Raw genomic sequence first — 21,870 nt, 5'->3', positions numbered from 1 at the left:
AGTATTTCACCATCTCAGTGTGTCTCCCAGTCTCCCTCTCCCTCCCTCTCTCTCCCAGTCTCCCTCTCCCTCTCCCTCTCCCTCTCGACGTATCTCAGTCCCTCATTCCCTGCATAATACTTGTGGGTGAAAATCACCTCATGACAATGAGTGAAATTTTGCAAAGTAAAAACAAGTGAATGAGACGGCGGTACTGAAAATATTTTTTTAATATTATATAGTTGTCACCTTAAATTTAACATGGAATCAGAAATGTCACATGATCTGGCAAAGACAAGGCCCTCCACTCCTGTTCTTCATCCTCACTTTCTTCAAATGGGAAGGACACAAAACCCACTGGGCGGATAACGCTTGGTTGTAGAGCACAGCAGGGCATGAGGCTTGGAATGGCTTTGGCTCTCTGTGGGGGCAATTCATCACCAAATAACAAAGGGCATTGGGATACGGTGTTGGTATTACACCAGTACCAGCCTGAGGGCCAGGGCTGTAACCAGCTTGTTTGTGGTGCCTGGGAAACTGGATCCAGTTACAGCATCTGCATCTCCATTACTAGACCTGGTCTGAGGCCTGGTCACAGTACAAACTTCCCTTAGGGACTAGGCCTGATATAGTACCTGTGTTGTTATGTCCCTGTGGTTCTCAAACTAGTTACAGTACCATGTGGTTCCAGGACTGCTACAGTCCCTATCCCTGTTGCTCTAGGACTGGTTACAGTACCTTTGGTGTTAGGACTCGTTACAGCCCCTGTGGCTCCAAGACTGTTACAGTCCCTGTTGCTCTAGGACTGGTTACAGTACCTTTGGTGTTAGGACTCATTACAGTCCCTGTGGCTCCAAGACTGTTACAGTTTCTGTTGCTCTAGCACTGGTTACAGCCCCTTTGGTGTTAGGACTGGTTATAGTCCCTGTGGCTCCAAGACTGTTACAGTTCCTGTGGCTCTAGGACTGGTTACAGCCCCTTTGGTGTTAGGACTGGTTACAGTCCCTGTGGCTCCAAGACTGTTACAGTTCCTGTGGCTCTAGGACTGGTTACAGCCCCTTTGGTGTTAGGACTGGTTACAGTCCCTGTGGCTCCAAGACTGTTACAGTTCCTGTGGCTCTCGGACTGGTTACAGCCCCTTTGGTGTTAGGACTGGTTACAGTCCCTGTTGCTTGGGGACTGGTTGGGCTGGTTACTGCCCCTGTGGCTGTAGGGCTGGATACAGTCCCTGGGGCACTAGGCTCAGTTAAAATGGCCACACTGTCCGGCCTGATCACACTTGCGTATGCATCATTGTCCCCACTGAAGTGTGAGCGGTGTCGGGAGGCTGTTCTTAGAAGGCTTGGATTTCCATTGTGGCTTCCCTCCCCCTTTCTCAATGAGTATTTAAATAAAGAGTTTAACCAACTACTCTACGATGCATTAAAGATACAAGGAAAGAAAAACATTGCTAACACATTTTAAATATAGCAACTAATCTCAAGGACCCAGATCCATTATGTGAAGATTTACAATAAGCTTAATAAAATTAAATTCAATCTGTTTTATACATTTCAGCCAAAGGACAATATCTACATTCACTTCACAAACCAATTACTAAAAGATACAAAATCTTGTCTATTCTACATTCAAACTGCAGAGATGATGATGGTCCTGCAACTTCTAGTTCTCTTACAGTTTAAATTAATTGGAAACTTTACGTGATTGGCTTGCCCCCCATCCACCCATTATTCCTTTTCCTATCTCCTCCCAGAGTCCTTTTCTGCCAATCCTGACATTCACTCCTGACTTTGCTTACAGTTCCAGAGATGCTGACTGTTGCCAGGATACAGTTCTTGAGATGTTGCCTGGAAACAGTTTTAGAGATACTGACAGTTGCTGGGATACAGTTCCTGAGGTCATGACTGTTGCTAGATTGCAGTTCCAGAAATGCCAGTTCCTGAGATGCTGCCTGTTACCAGGATACAGTTACTGAGATGTTGACTGTTGCCCAGATACAGTTACTAAGATGCCGACTATTGCCGGGATACAGTTACTGAGATGCTGACTGTTGCCGGGATACAGTTACTGAGATGCCAACTGTTGCTAGGATACAGTTTCTGAGGTGTTGCCTGCTACCAGGATATATTTCCTGGGGTCCTGTATGTTACCAGGATATAGTTCCCGGGGTCCTGACTGTTGCCAGGATATATAGTTCCAATGCTACTTCCTATTATTAGGATACAGTTTCATCGTTGTTGACTGCTCCTTGAGTACAATTCCAGAGGTACCTTCCAGTGGCTGAGAAGTCGTTTGACGATTTCTGGGATACAATTCCAGAGAGACAGCCGGTTACTGAGGTACAGTCGCAAAATGTTACTGAGACACTTTTCCAGGAAGGTTGATTATTGCCATAATATGGTCCCAGAGGTGCTGACTGAGGCTTGGGATACAATTCCAGGGATATTAAGTGTTACTAATATTATACTAATGTTACACACTCCCAAGAATGCTGCTGGGATACATTTCTGGGGGTTACTGGTTCCGGGGCGCTGCTTGGAGCTGGGCTGCAGTTCCAGGGACTCAGGAATTTTATTTGTTACTTGCTGGTGAGTTATTGTGTTATGTTTAATAATGAGGACTTGTAATCAGAGCCCGAAGGGAGACACGTACAGATTATTAGGAACTCAGGTGTGTCTCAGGGTGACTTTCACCTCCTAATCCAAGTTCAGCAGGGGAAATGGACCAGTAAAATGTACCTGAGATTCAGATATCAATAAATCCTGTGATTCATTGGGAAGAAATCCCCCATGAGTCTTCCAGGTGACCCCTCTCCCAAACTACTGCTGGGAAACAATTGCAGAGAGATACTTCCTATAAACCTTTGGATAGATTGGAGAATTGGAGAATGATCCCAGAGTGAAAGGGTTAACATATGAGAAGTGTTTGATGGCTCTGGGCCTGTACCTGCCAGAGTTTAGAAGAATGAGGAGGGATCTCATTGAAATCAATTGAATATTGAAAGGTCTGGACAGAATGGATGTGGAGAGGGTGTTTCCTGTAGTGAGGCAGTCTAAGACCAGAGGGCACAGCTTCAGAATAGAGGGATGTCCATTTAGAACAGGGATGAGGAGGAATTTCTTTAACTAGAGCATAGTGAATCTGTGGAATTCATTGCCACGGGTGGCAATGGAGGCCAAGTCATTGCCTATATTTAAAGCAGAAGTTGATAGGTTCTTGATTAGTCAGGGTGTCAATGGTTACAGGGAAAAGGCAGGAGGACAGGATTGAGAGGGATAATAAATCAGCTATGATGGAATGGAGTAACAGACCCAATTGGCTGAATGGCTTATGTTTTATGGCCTTAGGAGCTTATGCTTCAGCTGTGAGGACAGCAGATTTCTGTCCTCTCACCACCCCTAGTACCAATTCACTTCCTTGTAATTGACCCACTCCAAGCAAAGCCACCCCCCCCCAATGCACAGAGATTGCTCGATGAACCCAATCTGCTCAATATTCCCAATCCATTGCCAATGGGGCATCACTTCAGAATAAAGAGTTTTGCATTTTGGTTTGACATCAGAACGGTTGAGAACTTCTAGAGTTTTCTGTCCCAGAGAACCATGGATTTTGAGGGGTCACAGGTCATGCAGCAGAAAAAAACAACCCTTCGGACCATTGAGTTCATGTTTACCCCTCATGAGTTTATTTATTTAGGGATACAGCATGGAGTGGCCCATCAGGCCCTTTGAGCTGCACCTCCCGGCAACCCCCAATACTGGTGATTTAACCCCCAGTACCAGTGATTTAACCCCCAATACTGGTGATTTAACCCCCAATGCCAGTGATTTAACCCCCAGTACCAGTGATTTAACCCCCAATACTGGTGATTTAACCCCCAGTACCAGTGATTTAACCCCAGCCTAATTTACATTGACCAATCAACCTACTAACCGGTATGTTTTTGGAAACCGGTGCACCCAGAGAAAACCCACACATTCCACAGACCCCTTACAGATGATGTTGGCATTGCACTCTGAACTCGAGCTGTGATAGTGTCATGTTAAATGCTACACCACCGTGGTGCCCGCTTAAGGCTGAGATACCTGAGGGAGCTCTGGGGGAACTGATGTGGAAGTGGGTCTCAAATGAGCTCCAATCTTAGTGAGCAGGCTCGAGTCAACTCCCGCCCTTATTTCTCTCATCTTTTCCAAGTCCATTTTTGAGCAGCGGGAGGGGCAGATCTCGTCCAATGGCACCTCCCAATCTATTCCCAACTTATTTCTCTTGTCAGAAAGACAAGACCAACATCATCCTCACTGAGGCTGTTCCTTTGCTTGAAATCCCACCTGTGTCAGCCAGTCAAAAGGTGATCTGTTCTCCCAGTTTCCAGTCCATTCTGGAGATTGTACTGTTCGAGATCTGTCCCAAATCAGGGATTCTGCCTCAAGGTTACTGCCGTGTAAAATCCAGGAATGGGAATTCTGTTGTAAGGACTTTGCGGCTGCAAGCGAGCCAACATTATAGGCGTGTACATTGGGCGCCACACCACAGTAGTGTAGCAGTTAGCGCAACGCTATTATAGCTTGGGGTCTAGGAGCTTGGAGTTCAATTCTGACGTCATTCATAAGGAGTCTGCAGAATGTGGAATGCACAGTTTTCTCTGAATGCTACGGATTCTTCCCTCAGTCCAAAGATAAGCTGGTTGCTAGGTTAATTGGTCATTATAAATTGTCCTGTGATTAGGCTCAGTTTAAATCAGTGGATTGCTGAGCAGTGTGGCCTACTCCCTGCTGTATCTCAATAAAGAAAGAAGAATGAGGATAACCTTACTCAAACAGATAAGGTTTTAAAGGGGCTGGACGGGGTAGATGTTGGGATGTTTCGACATCTGGGAGAATCATAGAAAAGGGAATGTGGACACAAGGGCTGGATATTTAAGACTGAAGTGTGTGGAACCATTTTCTCTCTGTCGCTGGTGAATCTCTGGCACGTTCTGTCTGTGATGCAGGCAAGTAATGAGATAGATAAATATTAGAAAGCTCCAATAATTGAGGGTGATGGGGAACGAGAACACAGGAGAGGGGATGTCATTTTGTACTTGTCTAGAAATACATGGTGGAACAGCCCCTTCTGGGTATACGAGCTATGCCACCAGCACCCACAAATTTAACCCATAATCACAGGACAGTTTACAATGACCAATTAACCTACTAACTGGTCTGTCTTTGGACTGTGGGAGGAAACCGGAGCACCCGGAGGAAACCCACACAGTTCATGGGGAGAACACACAAACTTCTTAGAGACGGAGCCAGATTTGAACTCTGAACTCAGGAACACCCCTAGCTGTAATAGCGTCACTCTAACTGTTATACTACCACGGCACCCTTGAATGACGGGGTGGGCTTGAGGGGCCGAGTGCCTACTCCTCCTCCAATCCTCTTGTGTAGGATGGGAATGGTGGGCTGGTAGGGGATGGTGGCACTAGTGAGTCCCTGGAGAACACAAAGAGGGATAAGAAGTTCTGGAGGGTTAGTACAGGGAAAGGACGGCACCTCTAGCCACTGGCTCTGCAGCATGGGGAAGCCACTGTTACGACGTGTTGAGTACAGACCTGTTGTACATCACCTGATAGTAGGGACAGGAATCATTAATTGGGCTGGGAGTTTCGAAGCTGGCCTTGCTCAGCAGTGAGTTGTACGTGTTGCCGTAGTGAAGAGGCTGCTCATAGAGCTTCAGGTCAATCTTGTGCGACTGCTCAGAGGACATCAGGTTGGTGATTGAGAAGGGGTGGTTGAAGCTGTAGTGAGGGTCCATCTTTAGCTCGCTCTGGAGGTCAGGCAGGTGCTGCATTGGGGGCGTCAGCAGGGGATGGGTCATGGCCTGTGGCAACGGGGCAGGCGAAGCGGCAGCCGCCGGGTTCGAACCCTCCACTCTCTGGCACCGCAGCTCCGTCAGAGTCCTCTGCTCTTCTGATCCTGGCGAGGTGTCTGACTGGCTGGACTCGGCGTCCTCCGAGCTGGGGCTGGGTGTCTTGCCGTCCTGTCCGGCCTCCAGTCCCTTGGAAGCCTGCTCGAGGCCTGAGCGTGAGGCCAGTTTCTCCTTCTGACACTTGAAGCGCTTCTGGCGGCGCAGGTAGCAGCCGTTCTCGAACATGTTGCCCGAGTCTGGGTGCAGAGCCCAGTAGGAGCCCTTGCCCGGTTTATCTGGAGAGCGGGGCACTTTGACAAAGCAGTCATTGAAGGAGAGTGAGTGGCGGATGGAGTTTTGCCACCGCTGCTGGTTATCCCTGTAGTATGGGAAGAGGTCCATGATCCACTGGTAGATCTCATTGAGGGTCAGCATCTTGCTGGGGGCTTGCTGGATGGCCATGGTGATCAGGGAGATGTAGGAGTATGGTGGCTTGGCGTGACTGAAGTTCCTGCGGTACGATTTGGCTTCCTTCCCTCTGCCCAGCCCCGGAGAGTAAGCCAGCGAGCCCAGAGGCTGGTTCACCGTCTGGTAAGGGGACATGGAATTGATGGGGGCAGTCTGACCTCCAGGAGGTCCAATGCCCGGGCTGATGGAGCTCTGCACGGATGAGAGGCCGTTGGTGATGGGACTGACAGTGGACGGCAGCACAGAGAGCGGGGGACTCAGGTTGGTGTAGGACACGTTGAGCGAAGCGGGCGACAGGTTTCCAACGGAGCCCATGGAGTTCACACTCATATAGCTGTTCATCGACCCCAGGCCGGGGTTCATGTTGCTCACCGCAGGGTAGATCTTTGGGAAGAAACAGAGATTCCAGTTAAACAGGTGAAACAGGCAGTAAAGTCTCCATTCCACAGTGACACTTTCACTATCCCTGGAGCCGCAAACTTGACAGGAGTCACTTGAAAATGCGCTCCCAAACAACATGCAGCAGCCAGTTTGCACTCATGAAGCTCCCACTTGGCCCGCTATACCACGCAAAGTTAGTAAAGTGGTTAAGAAGGCGTATGGTGTGCTGGCCTTCATTATTTGGTGGGATTGTGTTCAAAAGCCACGAGGTAATATCGCAGTTCCAGAGAACTCTGGTTAAACCACACTTGGAGTATTGTATTCATTTCTCATTACAGGAAGGATATGGAAGCTTTAGAGAAGGTGCAGAGATTTACCAGGATGCTGCCTGCATTTGAGAGCGTGTCTCAAGCTAGATCTCTTCTCTTTGGAGCAAAGAGGCTGAGAGGTGACCTGGTAGAGGTGTGTAAGATGATCTTTGTGCTTGGAAGTAGGTACAAGGAGGATGTCTGAGGTAAGTTTTTCACACAGAGAGTGGTGGGTGGGTAGAATGCACTGCCAGCGAAGGTGGTGGAGGCAGATACAATAGGGTCTTTTAAGAGACTCTTAGATAGGTACATGGAGCTTAGAAAAATAGAGAGTTATGTGGTAGGGAAATTTTAGGCGGTTTCTAGAATAGGTTACATGGTCAGCACAACATTGTGGGCCGAAGGGCCTGTAATGTGCTGTCGATTGCATCATTTTAAAGTGAATGGAGGAAAGTATACGGCGGGGGGGGGGTGTCAGATGTTTTTTTTGCACAGAGAGTGGCAGTGTGTGTGTGTGTGTGTGTGTGTCTGCGTGCGTGCACACATTTATTTTGCTGCTGGCACACAAAGGAATTTAAACTGCACAAAAGGTTGTCTCCCTTTACCTCATTGGCAGTTTAAGTATATTTTATGATCGTATACAATCAAATTACACAGCACAAGATTTTTGCACACACTGATCATTACATATTAGAGGGAACATTGGCTGGGAGATAAGGTAGAAATCCCTTCCTTTTCTTCTAAATAGTGCCTTGAACCCTTTTCACCTCTACCCAAATGGCTGAATGTCTCACCCCATAGCACCTCTTCAGTCCTGCACTGGTGTCAGCCCAGACAACGTGCTCAAGCTTGCAGAGTGGTTCAGAAAGCCGCTACCTTCTTGCTAGGAGTCTCATTGGAGCCGGGCAGATATGTACTGCTGTCTTACAGCGAAATAAGTGGATGGGATGGGTCTTCAGAGAAAAGGTTGGATAGGCTGTATTAATGTACAGATGTTTCCCCCCACCCGCCCCACTTCTTCTATTCCCGACATTGGCCTCTTACCTCTTCTCCTCACCTGCCTATTACCTCCCGCTGGTGCCCCTGCTCCTTCCCTTTCTCCCATGGTCCACTCTCCTCTCCTATCAGATACCTTCTTCTCCAGCCCCTTACCTTTCCCACCCACCTGGCTTCACCTATCGCATTCTAACTTCCCCTCCCTCTCCCCACCTTTTTATTCTGGTGTCTTACCCCTTCCTTTCCAGTCCTGATAAAGAGTCTCAGCCTGAAATATCAACTGTTACTTCATTTCCAGGTGCTGCTGAGTTCCTCCAGCACTTTATGTGTGTTACTCTGGATTTTCAGCATGTGATTATGATCGGCTGTGTCCCTGCTGTTTCGAAGACTGAGAAGGGACTTGACTGAAAAATGACAGGGTGGATATGGAGAGCATCTTCTCTATTGTGACAGATCTTGGTATTTGTTGTGCTAGAGCTGAGACACTTTTTTTTTAATAAGAGTTATAGAAAGACATAGCACAGTTCAATTTAAACTTGAGCCTTGACCCACCAACACGGAATCAAATTCATGACCCCTTGTGGGTGGATGCCACTTGTTCTTTCCGTGTGTGTTAAAGATTGGGGTCAAGTTAGTATTGATGTCACTCTAACCATCTCATCCATGATGTCTGGTTATGCCAATCCCTCTGCCCATACCAGGTCCATATCCCTCTACTCCTTTCCTGTTTGAGCACAAAATGCTGGAGGGACTCAGCAGGTCAGGCAGCATTTATGAAAATGAATAAACAGTCGATGTTTTAGGCCGAGACTCTTCAACAGGACTGGAAAGGAAGGGGGAAGAGGCCAGAATAAAAAGGTGGGGAGGGGGGAGGAGGACAAGCCATAAGGTGATAGGTGAAGCCAGGTGGGTGGGAAAGGTAAAGGGCTGGAGAAGGAGGAATCTGACAGGAGAGGAGAGTGGACCATAGGAGAAAGGGAAGGGGGAGGTGATAGGCAGATGAGGAGAAAAGGTAAAGGGCCAGGGTGGGGAATAGAAGAGAGAAGGGAGAGGGCGGAGAAATGGATGTGAATGTCATCAGGCTGTCCAAATGTTTCTTTGATGTTGTAATTGTATCTGCGTCAGCTACCTCTTCTGTGTGTTCACTGCAGATATTCACCACTCTGTGTGGAAAACCTACCCCTTAGATCTCCCCTCACCTTAAAGCTGTGCCCTCTGGTATAAGAATCCTCTGCCCCAGGAAAAAGATCTATCTGGCATATCTATGCCCCTCATGATTTTGTGACCTCTGTAGGGTCACCCCTCAGCTCCTAGCTTCCAGTGAGAATAAAGCTAGACTCTCCTTATCTTGTGCTAGTGTTATCTTGAGTTTACAGTCATTCCTAACACCTGTTGGTGCTATAGATGCACAGGGCATGTCGCAATGATTCATCAATACATGCAATAAAAATTGCAATATTGCTTCAGTAATTATAGCTGAATCATGTACATACGCTTCAGAGATTACTGCAGAAAAGTTCTGCACATTTTGAAGAATGAAGACAAAATGACTGTCTAACTCACCAGCGCCAAATAAATAACAGCATGTTAAACCAAACCAAACTCTGCTGAAGGTGTCAAAACTTCTTGCTTGTTGCTTCAAGCCAGGCAATGAGCTGTTTGCTTCAACTGATATCATTCAATTAATACATCAAAGGCACAGACAGCTGAGATTTCTTAATCCCTATTGATATTAACATCTCGGTTCCCATGGAGATAATAAAATCAGTTTAACCCATCTGGATATTCTTTTGTTCTCATCCACCAATGGTACAGATCTGCAGCCTGCCTCTTGGTCTGGGAGGTGTGGAGGTGCTGACAGAAGTGAACAGGTACATAATGATAGATATAAACGCAAAGGTCACTCCAAGAGACTTCCCAATGTCATATAAACCGATAGTGACTCATGAGATCCAACTCCATGGGTTGGGTTGGGTTGGGTTGGTGCACACTCTGATGGAATGCTCGGGTTCGGATAATTTTGGGCTGTGGTGGCGTGACCCTGTACCTCATCCAGGCTGGGATGATTTACACAGTATTCCCGCATGTGTCCTCTGCTCTTGATGAATGTCCGTGCAGCAGAGTATGTGCATCCTGTGAATGCCCCCACTTTCAGTGAGGTGCAGAAAAGATCATCTCCTGAGGTGCAATATCTCTAATTATACACACACCAGCTGGTATATACGTAAAGAAACAGTGACTGACAAACGCCTGCACTGGTAAACACTGTCTCAGTGTGCTGTGGAGTTTTATTTTTATTTATTTAGAGATATAACTTGGTAACTGACCCTCTGGCCTGTTGAGGAGGCCACACCCCCAATTATCCACGTGACCAACTAACCTGCTAACTTTAGAATTTCCTCTGGAACACCCGGAGGAAACTCACAGGGTCAAGGGGAGAAAGTACAAAATTCCTTACAGACAGTGGCAGAACTCAACCCCAGTCACTGGCTCTGTAATAGTGTGACACCAACCGCTGCGTTATCATGCCGCCTGGCAGGTCGTCTCACAGAATCATACAGCACAGACACAGGCCCTTCAGCCCACGCTCTTCATGCTGTCCATACACAACCTCTCAGAACGAATCCCATTTACCAACACTTCACCTGTAACATTCCTAGTCTAGGCACTTGACTGTTGTGAGTGTCTGCCTCCGACACTCATTTGACATCCACTCCTGCTTGGCCAAAGATGGAAGCCCAATAGGAGATGAAGGCCAGACGCACTAAGCTCTCCCTCTGACGTTAAGTATCAGCGGTGCAGAGGCTCTGCAGGAAAGAGGCAGGATCCCATTCATCACAAAAGGGTTGCTGGGTCATTTTGTTTGGTTTCAATAGTTTTAATTATATGTTGCTGTAATAACATTCATTAAATTTTTAGTTATCTGTTACAAATTTTTTTAATTAAATCCATTTCAACAATATTTTAAAAAATCTCAATGAGAAACATTATTTTAAGATGTTAAACATTATTCTAAAACATACCACACCAGCATAGCGGTTACTGTGACACTATTACAGCTCGGGGCATTGCAGTTCAGAATTCCATTCCAGCATCAGCTCTAAGGAGTCTGTATGTCCTCCCCGTGCAATGGGTGAATTTCCTCCAGGTGCTCCGGTTTCCTCCCACAGTCCAAAGATGTTATGGTTAGTAGAATAATTGGTCATGTAAATGACCCTTTGATAGGAGAGTAGAAAGCACCATGGGAGAGAAGGAAGGAGGAGAGGCACCAGGAGGAGGTGATGGGAAGAAGAGTGGAGGTAAGAGGGGAGCCAGAATGGGGAATGGGAGAAGACGGAAAGGAGAGGGGGAGTTGGAAACATTACCGAAATTGAGAGAAATTGATGTTCATTCCAACAGGTTGGAGGCTAGCCAGACAGAATATGAGGTGTTGTTCCTCCAACCTAAGAGTGGCAGTAGAGGAGGCTGTGGACCACCATGCTGGAATGGGAGTGGGGAGTGGAACGAGAATGGTTGGCCACTGGGAAATCCTGTTTTTGCGGATAGAGCAAAGGTGCTTGACCAAGCAGTCCCGAAGTGGGTGTACTTCAATTGGGTTGATAAAAATGCCATTACTGAAGTGAACCAGGGACATTTGCAGAATACACAGAATGCAAGCTTACAGCAATGTTCATGACAAAAGCTCTGAAGTTGTGCTCTGACACCTCATAACAGACATCCCACCTCTCCCAGAAGTTCTGGGAGTCTCCCGCATATTGATAGTGGCTCCCTGACGCCCACAAGTTATATACAATATCTCGGAAATTGATTTTTTTGAGAGAGGAGAGGGAGGAGAGGGAGAAGGAGAGGGAGAGGGAGAGGGAGAGGGATGTAGTGAGAGAGTGACAGAGAGAGCATCCTGATCGGTCTCTCTTTGTACTAAGTAGACCTATCAGTTTTCTCTGTGGGTGGGCTTTACAGTTGACCTCTCTCTCTCTCTTTCATTGTCCATCAGTTCAGTTTAGTGTCCTACAGCGCCATGGCAGAGTGTTCCAAAAAAAGAAAATATAAACCGTACTTCACCCCAGACTACACTAAAGTGTACCCCTGCCTAATAGGGGTCAAAAATAATGACAGGGTTGCTCGCCGCACTGTTTGCAACAGAGACTTTTCTATTGCCCATGGTGGGTAAAGACTGTAAAAGACATGTTGAGGTGAGTTTAATGGGTGTCATTCGTTCATTAGCATAGCTAACATTATTTAAACTAGCTGGCTGGCTGCTAAGGAGCTTCTCTATTGATGTCCTACATGATGAGGCCAAACTCCCTGTAGACTTGCTTAAAGTTGTAATCGAATAAAAAAAGACTCCATGATGATATAATATAGCATAACATAATATGATATAAGTACAAATTTTAATATCACATTTTCTGCATAACGCAATATAATAAGGATACACCTTATGCTATTACTTCTTTAAGGGACCACAACATATTAGGGAGGCTAAGCCCTCAGCCCCCCCGTTTCACCATTCCCAGTTTCCGTTTCCCTCTCTCCTTACCCACCCATCATTTCCCTCTGGTTCTTCTCCCCCTTCCCAGCATTGTGTGTGTGTGTTGCTGAGTTCCTCCAGCATTCTGTGTGTGTACTGTAATACAATGCTGCTCCATACTTACTCTGTGCTATTGACAGGAATCGTGCTGCAACGGCCCAGAGTTTGTGGGGAACCACTGCCAATTAAAACCTGTTGAATATTGAAAGGCCAAGATAGAGTGGACGCGGAGAGGATGTTTCCTATAGTGGGGGAGTCTCGGACCAGATGCCACAACCTCAGAATAGAAGGATGCCCTTTCAGAATAGAAGAGATGAGGAGGAACTTCTTTAGCCAAAGGGTGGTGAGTCTGTGGAATTTGTTGCCGGAGATGTCTGTGGAAGACAAGTCATTGAATATCTTTAAAGTAGAGGCTCTTAATTAGTAAGGATGTCAAAGTCTATGGGAGAAAGCAGGAGAATGGGTTTCAGAGGGATAATAAATCAGCAATGATGGAATGATGAAGCAGACTCGATGGGCCAAATGGCCTAATTCTGTTCCTTTGTCTTATGGTCCTATGGCAGTTGTGTGTGTAACCAGCTGACTGGAATACCTTGCAGGAGCTGCTAGCTGGTGCACTTCATGAATGAACAGTGGATTCAGGCGGGACAGAGTCAGAATCAGAATCAGGCTTAATATCACCGGGATATGTCATGAAATTTGTTGTTTTGTAGCAGTACAGTGTAATATATAACAATAAAAACTATAAATTTCAAAATTACTATACACGTGTGTGTGTGTGTGTGTGTGTGTGCACCCGCACGCGCGCAGTGCATAAAGAGAGGAAGCAAGTATTGAGATAGTGTTCATGGGTTCATTGGCCTTTCAGAAATCTGATGGTGGAAAGCATGGAGCTGTTTCCGAAAACTTGAGTGTGTATCTTCAGGCTCCTGTATCTCCTTCTCGATGGTAGCAATGAGAAGGGACATGACCTGGCTAACAGGAGTCCTTAATGATGGATGCTGCCTTTCTGAGGCATTGCTATTTCCCAGTATCTGGGCAAGGAGACTTGCCAAACAAACTGGGCCAGGTGCAGATCGAGCATGGCCGGGGATAACAAGAAGTTTCACATCTCTTACATTTACTTCATTTGTTTTAGTTTGTATATTTTGATTCTGATTGTATTTTAAAATTCCTGGTATGGTCTGGTGTTTCAAATTATTTTTGAAGGAAGCCATATTTTAACTTTGTTAATAGAATATTTTAATAATCTTTGAGTGGCACTGGATATCAGAGAAATTCTGCAATACATTTTGACAGGTTTAAGTATTGGTGAGGAGTTTGTTTGACAGATTGACAGCACTTTACTGAATCTTTTTCTGCATCCCACCCAACCCTAAAATGGGACAGTTTTTAAATGGTGGCAAAAGGAAGGGATGGGGTCTAAACACCGACTCCAACGCCGAGACCGGTAAGGAAAGAAAATGCAGGGACACTCTGACATGCCTGCATACAACAACACAATGAAGAGCAGAGTAATCATCACTCAGACACACACACAAACAGTGGCACTATGATTTAAATACAAACTTCACCTGATTTGAAGCACAAAAAAATTATCTGCACATACACTCAATAGCCACTTTATTAGTTACCTCCTGTACTTAATAAAGTGGCCACTGAGTGTGTGTTCATGATCTTCTGCTGCTGTAGCCCATCCACTTCAAAGTTCAACATGTTGTGCATTCAGAGACACCCTTCTGCACACCACTGTTGTAACATGTGGTTTTTTGGGTTACTGTTGCATTCCACTGGCTATTCTTCTCTGACCTCTCTCATTAACAAGGTGTTTTCTCTCACAGAACTGCCGCTCACTGGCTTGTTTTTTTGTTTCTTGCACCATTCCCTGTAAACTCTAGAGACCGTTGTGCATGAAAATCCCAGAAGATGATTAGTTTTTGAAATGCTCAAACCACCCCGACTGGCACCAACGATCATTTCACAGTCAAAGTCGCTTATTTCTTCCCCATTCTGATGTTTGGTCTGAACAACAAATGAACCTCTTGACCATGTCTACATGCTTTTATGTATTGAGTTGTTGCCACATGATTGGCTAACTAGATATTTGCATTAAGTTGTACCTAATAAAGAGGTCACCAGGTGAATAATCATAATCCTATCAACATACACACACAGTGTCATGGCGGAAAGCATCTGCACATGCATAGCAACATGCTAATTGGCTAATGGTAGTTAGTAGTCATGATATACAGTAAGCTACATATTCTCACACTAATACCAATGTATTGGAGGACACAGTGATTCATTAACGTAACCTGGGGAAAAGTACACACGCAGGACAACAAATACTTTATCTGTTTTAGATGTTCTATTGCAATTTTACTCGTGAAAATCTTTCCTCATCAAACCTGGGGAAAGCATTCGAACGTTGTCCTTTCTAGAACATGGCAACTCTTTGTTCTACTTCACCCATGAAAAATGACATCACCGTTTTCTTTTAAAGGCACAGGCAGCTATTTTAGCATTACCAAGGTGAATACATAAGTGCACTTTAACAATAAAAACTGATATTCAATGGTCGCCTGTTACATTAATATTAACAATACTAGCACACACAGATGAACACTCTAATGGTAGAATCAGATTCAGATTTATTTCTCACAGTACATTGAGACACACAGTGAAATGTGTCATTTGTGTTAAAAACCAACACACCCAAGGGTGCGCTGGGGGCAGCCTGAAGAGTCACCACACACTTCAGCACAAACACAGCCTGCTCACAATGTGCAGCATAGCAACAAACACACAGCACAGAGCAACACAGGCAGCCACAGCAACGACAGTGTAAGATGGGACAAATTCAAATACTGTGATGAATATAGGACTGAAGGTAGTATATTTGAATGCACCCGGAATACAGATCTTGTAGCGCAGATAGAGATTGGCGCGTATGATGTTGTGGGTATCACTGAGTCGTGGCTGAAGGAAGATTATGGTTGGGAGCTTAACATCCAAGAATACACATTTTATTGAAAGGACTCGCGGGTAGGCAGAGAGGCGAGGTGGTTCTGTTGGTAAAAAATTAAATGAAATCCTGAGAAAGAGGTGACATAGGATTGAAAGACATAGAATCTTGTGAGCAGAGTTAAGGAACTGCAAGGGTAAAAACGACCCTGATGGGAGTTATATGCAGTAGCCAGAATGTGGACTACAAATTACAATGAGACATAGAAAATGCATGTCAAAAAGCCAATGTTACGATGGACACAGGGGATCCAATATGCAGGTAGATTGGGAAAATCAATTTGGTGCTGATGTTGGATCCCGAGAGAGAGAGTTTGTTGAATGCCTATGAGATGGCTGTTTAGAACAGCTTGTGGTTGAGCCCACTAGGGGATCAGCTCTTCTGGATTGGGTATTGTGTGATGAACTGGACTTGATTAGGGAGAGGAAGGTAAGGGAACCTTTAGGAGGTAGTGATCATAATGCAATTTGAGGGGGAGAAGCTAAAATCAGATGTATCAGTATTACAGTGGACTAAAAAAAATTACAGTGGTATGAGAGAGGAGCTGATTGAAAGGAAACACTAGCAGGGATAATGGCAGATAATGGCTGAAAATTATGGGAGCATTTAAGAAATCGCAGGAAGATGCATCCCAAAGAAAAAGAAGTATTCTAAAGGCAGGATGACACAATCTAGCTGACAAGGGACGTCAAAGCAAAAATAAATGCAAAAGAGAGGGCATATAATAGTGCAAAAATTAGTGGGAAGTTAGAGGATAGGGAAGCTTTTAAAAACCAACAGAAGGCAACTAAAACAGTCATAAGGAGGGAAAAGATGAAATACGAAGGTAAGCTAACCAATAATATCAAAGAGGATACCAAACATTTTTTTGGGATCTATAAAGAGTAAAAGAGAGGTGAGAGTAGATATTGGGCCACTGGAAAATGGAGAGGTAGTAATGGGGGATTAGGAAATAGCAGACAAACTGAATAAGTATTTTGCATCACTCTTCACTGTGAAAGACACTAGCAGCAAGCTGGAAGTTCAAGAGTGTCTGGAGCGTAATTGAGTGCAGATGATTTACTATTAATGCCGGTGTGTACACGCAGAGACACAATAATGGTAGCGACATCAGACATGGTGACATTCGAACTGTAATTATCAGTACATGCAATGACAGAGTTGAGTGGGGAGTTCTTTAACCAGAGGGTGGTGATCTGTGGAATTCATTGCCATGGGTGGGTGTGGAGGCCAGGCCATTGGGTATATTTAAAGCAGAGGTTGGTAGGTTCTTGGTTAGTAAGGGTGTCAAAGGTTTCAGGAGAAGTCAGGAGAATGGGGTTGAGAGGGTAATTAAATCAGCCATGATAACAGCACATACTTGATAGGCTGAATAGCCTAATTCTGCTCCTATGTCATATGGTCTTATGGACTTACACACACACACACGCTCAACACAAATACTAGTGATATTAGTATACGCAGAGACACAATAATGGTAGCGACATCAGACATGGTGACATTCGAACTGTAATTATCAGTACATGCAATGACACCTGAATAGTAATGGTATTACCACTAACATTGTGAAAGGTTACGGTAATGATATTTGCAAACACAATGACATAGCAATAATTTCACTGGTATAGCCTGCGATGCCAGTACACACCGGCATTAATAGTAATGATATAATCACATGCACTAATGACAAAGATGCAATCACACACAAAGTGACACAGTATTATTAGTAGAATTTAAATCCTGATACTAGTGGTGTTCGAGTACTATGGCATGCAACACATACAGTGATATTACCATCACACAAAGTGACATGTTACAACTAATGATATTAGCTCCCATATTACAGCACAAGGGCATATTGATATCAGTGATAAAGATATTCAGTCAAAGGGAGCATCTGATATAAATGCACAATGTGCAGCAGGTCAAGAAGATGAGAAATGTACGGAACTGAACACTCGCTCTGACATGCTAATAGAAATGAGCCACATTCTTATGAACATTGACATCACCCCGGATGGGGGACCATACAACCATACGACCAGAAGACATAGAAGCAGAATTAGGCCACTCAGCCCATCGAGTCTACTCCATTTCATATGGCTGATCCACGTCCCTCTCAACCCCATTCTCCTGCCTTTTCCCCATAACCTAACTCACCTTGACTAATCAAGAACCTTTTAATCTCCACCTTAGATGCACCCACTGACATGGCAATGAATTCCACAGATTCACCACCCTCTGGCTAAAGAAATTTCTCCTTATCTCTGTCTATTCTGAGGCTGTGCCCTCTGGACCTAGACTCCCCTACTAAAGGAAACATCCTCTCTGCATCCACTCTATCTAGGCCTTTCAACATACGATAGGTTTCAATGAGAGCTCCCCTCATTCTTCTAAATTCCAGTCAGTACAGGCCCAGAACCTTCAACCGCTGTTCATATGGTAAACCTTTCCTTCCTGGAATCACTCTTCTCAACCTAATACAAGGGAGCATAACTTTATCATGATTGGAAGAAAGTATAGGTGGGATGTCACAGGTAGGCTTTTTCACACAGAGTGGTAGATGCGTTAATTGTGCTGCCAAAGGTGTTGGTAGAGGCAGATACATTGGGAATATGTAAGAGACTCTTAGATAGGCATTTGGATGAAAAGAATAGGAAGGGCTATGTGTGAGGGAAGTGTTAGCTTGATCTTGGAGCACGATAAAGGGATAGCACAACATTGTGGGTTGAAGTGCCTGTACTGTGCTCTAGTGTTCTATACTCTATGCTCCCCAGTTATGGACCAACATGTGAGATTCAGTGGTAGCCATGGAGGGCACGGCAATGCTGACAGGCTTGACTGGGGAGTGGTGCCTGGCAGAGAAAGGAGATTGGTAGTCATGGGCCACACTGAAGCCTGGGGTTGGGTCAGAGATCGGGTAAGCGGCAGGAATTTAGGAAAGTGGACTGATGATCAGGGTGAGTGGGAGAGTACAGGGTTAGCTTCTGGCATGAGGGTTGTGGGGAGGCTGTCTGGGAGATGTTCAAGGCTTTGAGGGCTTTAGAGGATTGTAGTAAGTGTGTGAGGGTGTGGTTCAGACCTGAGTTCATACATGGGTTGGGTCTTTAGTATGTCAGCTGATTGAGGAGGTGGGGGTTGGCGTCAGGAGTTTGGAACCTGGGCTGGACCTTTGTTGAAGGGGGTTGGCTCATTTGCAGACAAGAGGTGGGACATGGGATTAGAAGGTTAAAATATAATTTCCTTAGTGGTCTTCAGTTGTGCATAGTGTATATGAATGCCTAACTGTTCAACGATGATCACTCCCAGGATAACCTGATCTATCTAAATCCAGTCTCAAGGTAGTATATAAAATCAGAATCAGGCTTATTATCACTGGCATGTGTCGTGAAATTTGTTTATTTAGCAGCAGCAGTTCAATGCAATACATAATATAGAAGAAAAAAAAATCAAATAAAGTATACGTATAATGAATAGATTAAAAATAGTGCAAAAACTGAGATGATATATGCTAAAAAGTGAGGTAGTGTTCACAGGATCAATGTCCGTTTAGGAATTGGATGGCAGAGGGGAAGAAGCTGTTCCTGAATTGCTGAGTGTGTGCCTTCAGGCTTCTGTATCTCCTACACGCTGGTAACTGGTTTCCTTGGATTCTGCCTTATGCATCATTTGATAATTAATTTAGATTGACTTTTCTCCAAGAGGCGCATTCCCAGGGAAGTGATGTAACTTGATGCATACCTGGCACAGATATCACACCAGTTGCACACGTGTATCCCATATCAGGAACTGGGCGATATAATTTCTGCAGTGAGGGTGAACAATCTAGAAATGGTTGAGAGCGCATTTCACTCTAAAATCCTAAAATAAGCAGAACTACATAATTCCTCAGCTGTAACATGAACCCACCAATGTACACTGATTAGCGCAAAAAGTTACAGTATATAATAAAAGCACATAGAGAGTTTTGTCAAATAATTCACATGCAGAGATGGGTCAACTAACTGAAACACAGAGAGTCTCATCAACTGACTCAAACACAGAGACAGGTCAAGTAACTCAAATATGGAAATGGGTCAAGTAACTCAAATACGGAGAGTTTCATCAAATAATTCACATGCAGAGACGGGTCAACTAACACTAACACAGAGAATCTCATCTATTAACTCAGACACAGAGACGGGTCAACTAACTCAGATACAGAAAGTTTCATAAAATAATTCACATGCAGAGACGGGTCAACTAACTGAAACAGAGAGAGTCTCATCCACTAACTCAAACACAGACAGTGCCATCACAGGTCATGCGGAGGGTCACAGCACACACTGCATATCTGGGATGTCCACAGGTCACCTTGTGCTCTAGATGTTCACAACTGTCTGCTAGTTACTGTAAGTAAGGCAGTCAGTGCCTTCTGGTTGGTCCTGTCGAATATATATCCTCTGCCCATTCAGGAAACACAGGTAGCTCCTGGTGTCCTGGAGCCCATGCACACAAAGTGTCATTCACTGTCTTTTGGAACTTGACCATCACCATAGATGGTGGGTGATGGTTACCGGGAGGGGATCGCCCCACAGCTGAGCAAGCATTCTGTCAACAACTGGACATTGCTGGTTGGGGCAGCAGATCCCCTACTGGGATAGGTGATCCTTGATTTACAGACATTTCAGGATCACAATCAGGTTTAATACCACCGGCGTGTGTTGTGAAATTTGTTACACGGCAGCAGTACGGTGCAAAACAGAATAATGCAAACTGTATTTCAATAAGTTTGTCAACGTGGAGTGCAATGCAAGTTTGTTAATCTGGCAAGAGCACAGGAGAGGTGTGGGGCAGGTAGCAGAGGAGTTCCGGGGCAGGGGGTGGTGAGGGTGTAGACAATTAAGTAAGTTGTGCAAAGAAAGGGGAAAAACATTAGTGAGGAAGTGTTCATGGGTTCAATGCCCATTCATAAATCTGATGGCAGAGGGGAAGTAGCTGTTCCTGAAACATTGAGTGTACATCTTCAGGCTCCTGTGCCTCCTCCTTGATGATAGCAATGAGAAGAAAGCATTTCTGGATGATGGGGGACCTTACTGATGGACGCCCCCTTTCTGAGCCATCAGCTTTTGATGGTGTACTCTATGCCTTTGAGGCTACTGCCCATAGTGGAGCTGGCTGAGTTTACAACTTTCTGCAGCTTCTTTCGATCCTGTGTCATGGCCCCTCTACACCAGACAGTGATGCAACCAGTCAGAATGCTCTCCATGGTACATCTGTAGAAATTTACCACTTTCTTTGGTGACAAACCAAATCTCCTCGAAATCTTAATGAAATATAGCCGCTGTCATGCCTTCTTTGTAATTGCATCAATATGTTGGGCCCAGGATAGATCTTCGGAGCTGTTGACACCCAGGAACTTGAGACTGTACTTGACGTCCAGCAGTTTGCTGCAACACTGTTAATTCTTTGGGGTACATTTTCGGTTCGCAAATCTACTTCTGCTCATAACAAATGCTTTGCCACTCTCCATGCATGGCAATTCACAGCTTAGAAATGTATATAACATAGAACATACTGTACTGGGCAGGCTCTTCAGCCCACAATGGTGTGCTGACACTTTGACCTACTCCAAGATCAATCTAACCCTTCCCTCCCATGTAGCCTTCCATTTTTCCTTCATCTGTGCGCCTATCTAAAAGTGTCTTAAATGTGCCTAATCTGCCTATACCACCACCCCTGCAGCACATTCCATGTCTCTACCAAACTGTGTAAAAAACCTCCCTTTGACATCCCCCCTATACTTTCCTCCAATCACCTTAAAATTATGTCCCCTCATAATTTTATAGCCATTTCCATCCTGGGGGAAAAGTGCTGGCTGTCCACTTCATCTCTGCCTCTCATCATCTAGTATACCTCGATCATTCTCCTTCTCTCCAAAGAGAAAAAACCCTGACTTGCTCAACCTATCCTCATAAGGCATGCTCCCTAATCCAGGCAGCATCCTGATAAACCTCCTCTGCATTCTTTCTAAAGCTTTCACATCCTTCCTATAATGAGGCAACCAAAACTAAAGACAATATTCTAAGTGTGGTCTAGCCAGTTTTATAGTGCTGCAATATTACCTCTCTCAGACTCAGTGCCATGACTACTGAAGACCAACACTTTATTCACCTTCAAATTCATGTAAAATACATTTTATCCAATATTGCAGATTTACAAAATCTTGCTTTGTTAAAGTTCTTTCTAGGAAGAAACTCTGAGAGGCGCTTCTTAATAGTGGGTAGGATGGAGTTTCCTCAAGGGAATTTGAC

The 21,870-nt window shown here is 45.0% G+C and overlaps 1 protein-coding gene across 2 annotated transcripts in view; it reads right to left on the bottom strand.

Moving 5' to 3' along the window:
• Positions 1-200: 200 nt before the first annotated feature.
• LOC134352858 (forkhead box protein A2-like) overlaps positions 201-21,870 on the bottom strand; it is a 44,534-nt gene continuing 22,864 nt past the window's right edge. The window contains exons 1-2 of one of the 2 annotated variants that reach the window (XM_063060382.1): positions 12,677-12,897; positions 201-6,720 (exon numbers count right to left, since the gene is read on the bottom strand). In XM_063060382.1, the coding sequence (XP_062916452.1) occupies positions 5,551-6,699 (1,149 nt within the window). In that variant the 5' untranslated portion in view covers positions 6,700-6,720; positions 12,677-12,897 and the 3' untranslated portion in view covers positions 201-5,550. Of the gene's footprint in view, positions 6,721-12,676; positions 12,898-21,870 lie in introns of those variants that run through there. The other variant, XM_063060381.1, reaches the window with a different exon arrangement.

The sequence above is a fragment of the Mobula hypostoma genome, chromosome 10, assembly GCF_963921235.1.
Source record: "Mobula hypostoma chromosome 10, sMobHyp1.1, whole genome shotgun sequence".
NCBI classification, from domain to species: Eukaryota; Metazoa; Chordata; class Chondrichthyes; order Myliobatiformes; family Myliobatidae; genus Mobula; species Mobula hypostoma.
This window is presented reverse-complemented; position numbering and strand designations above follow the sequence as displayed.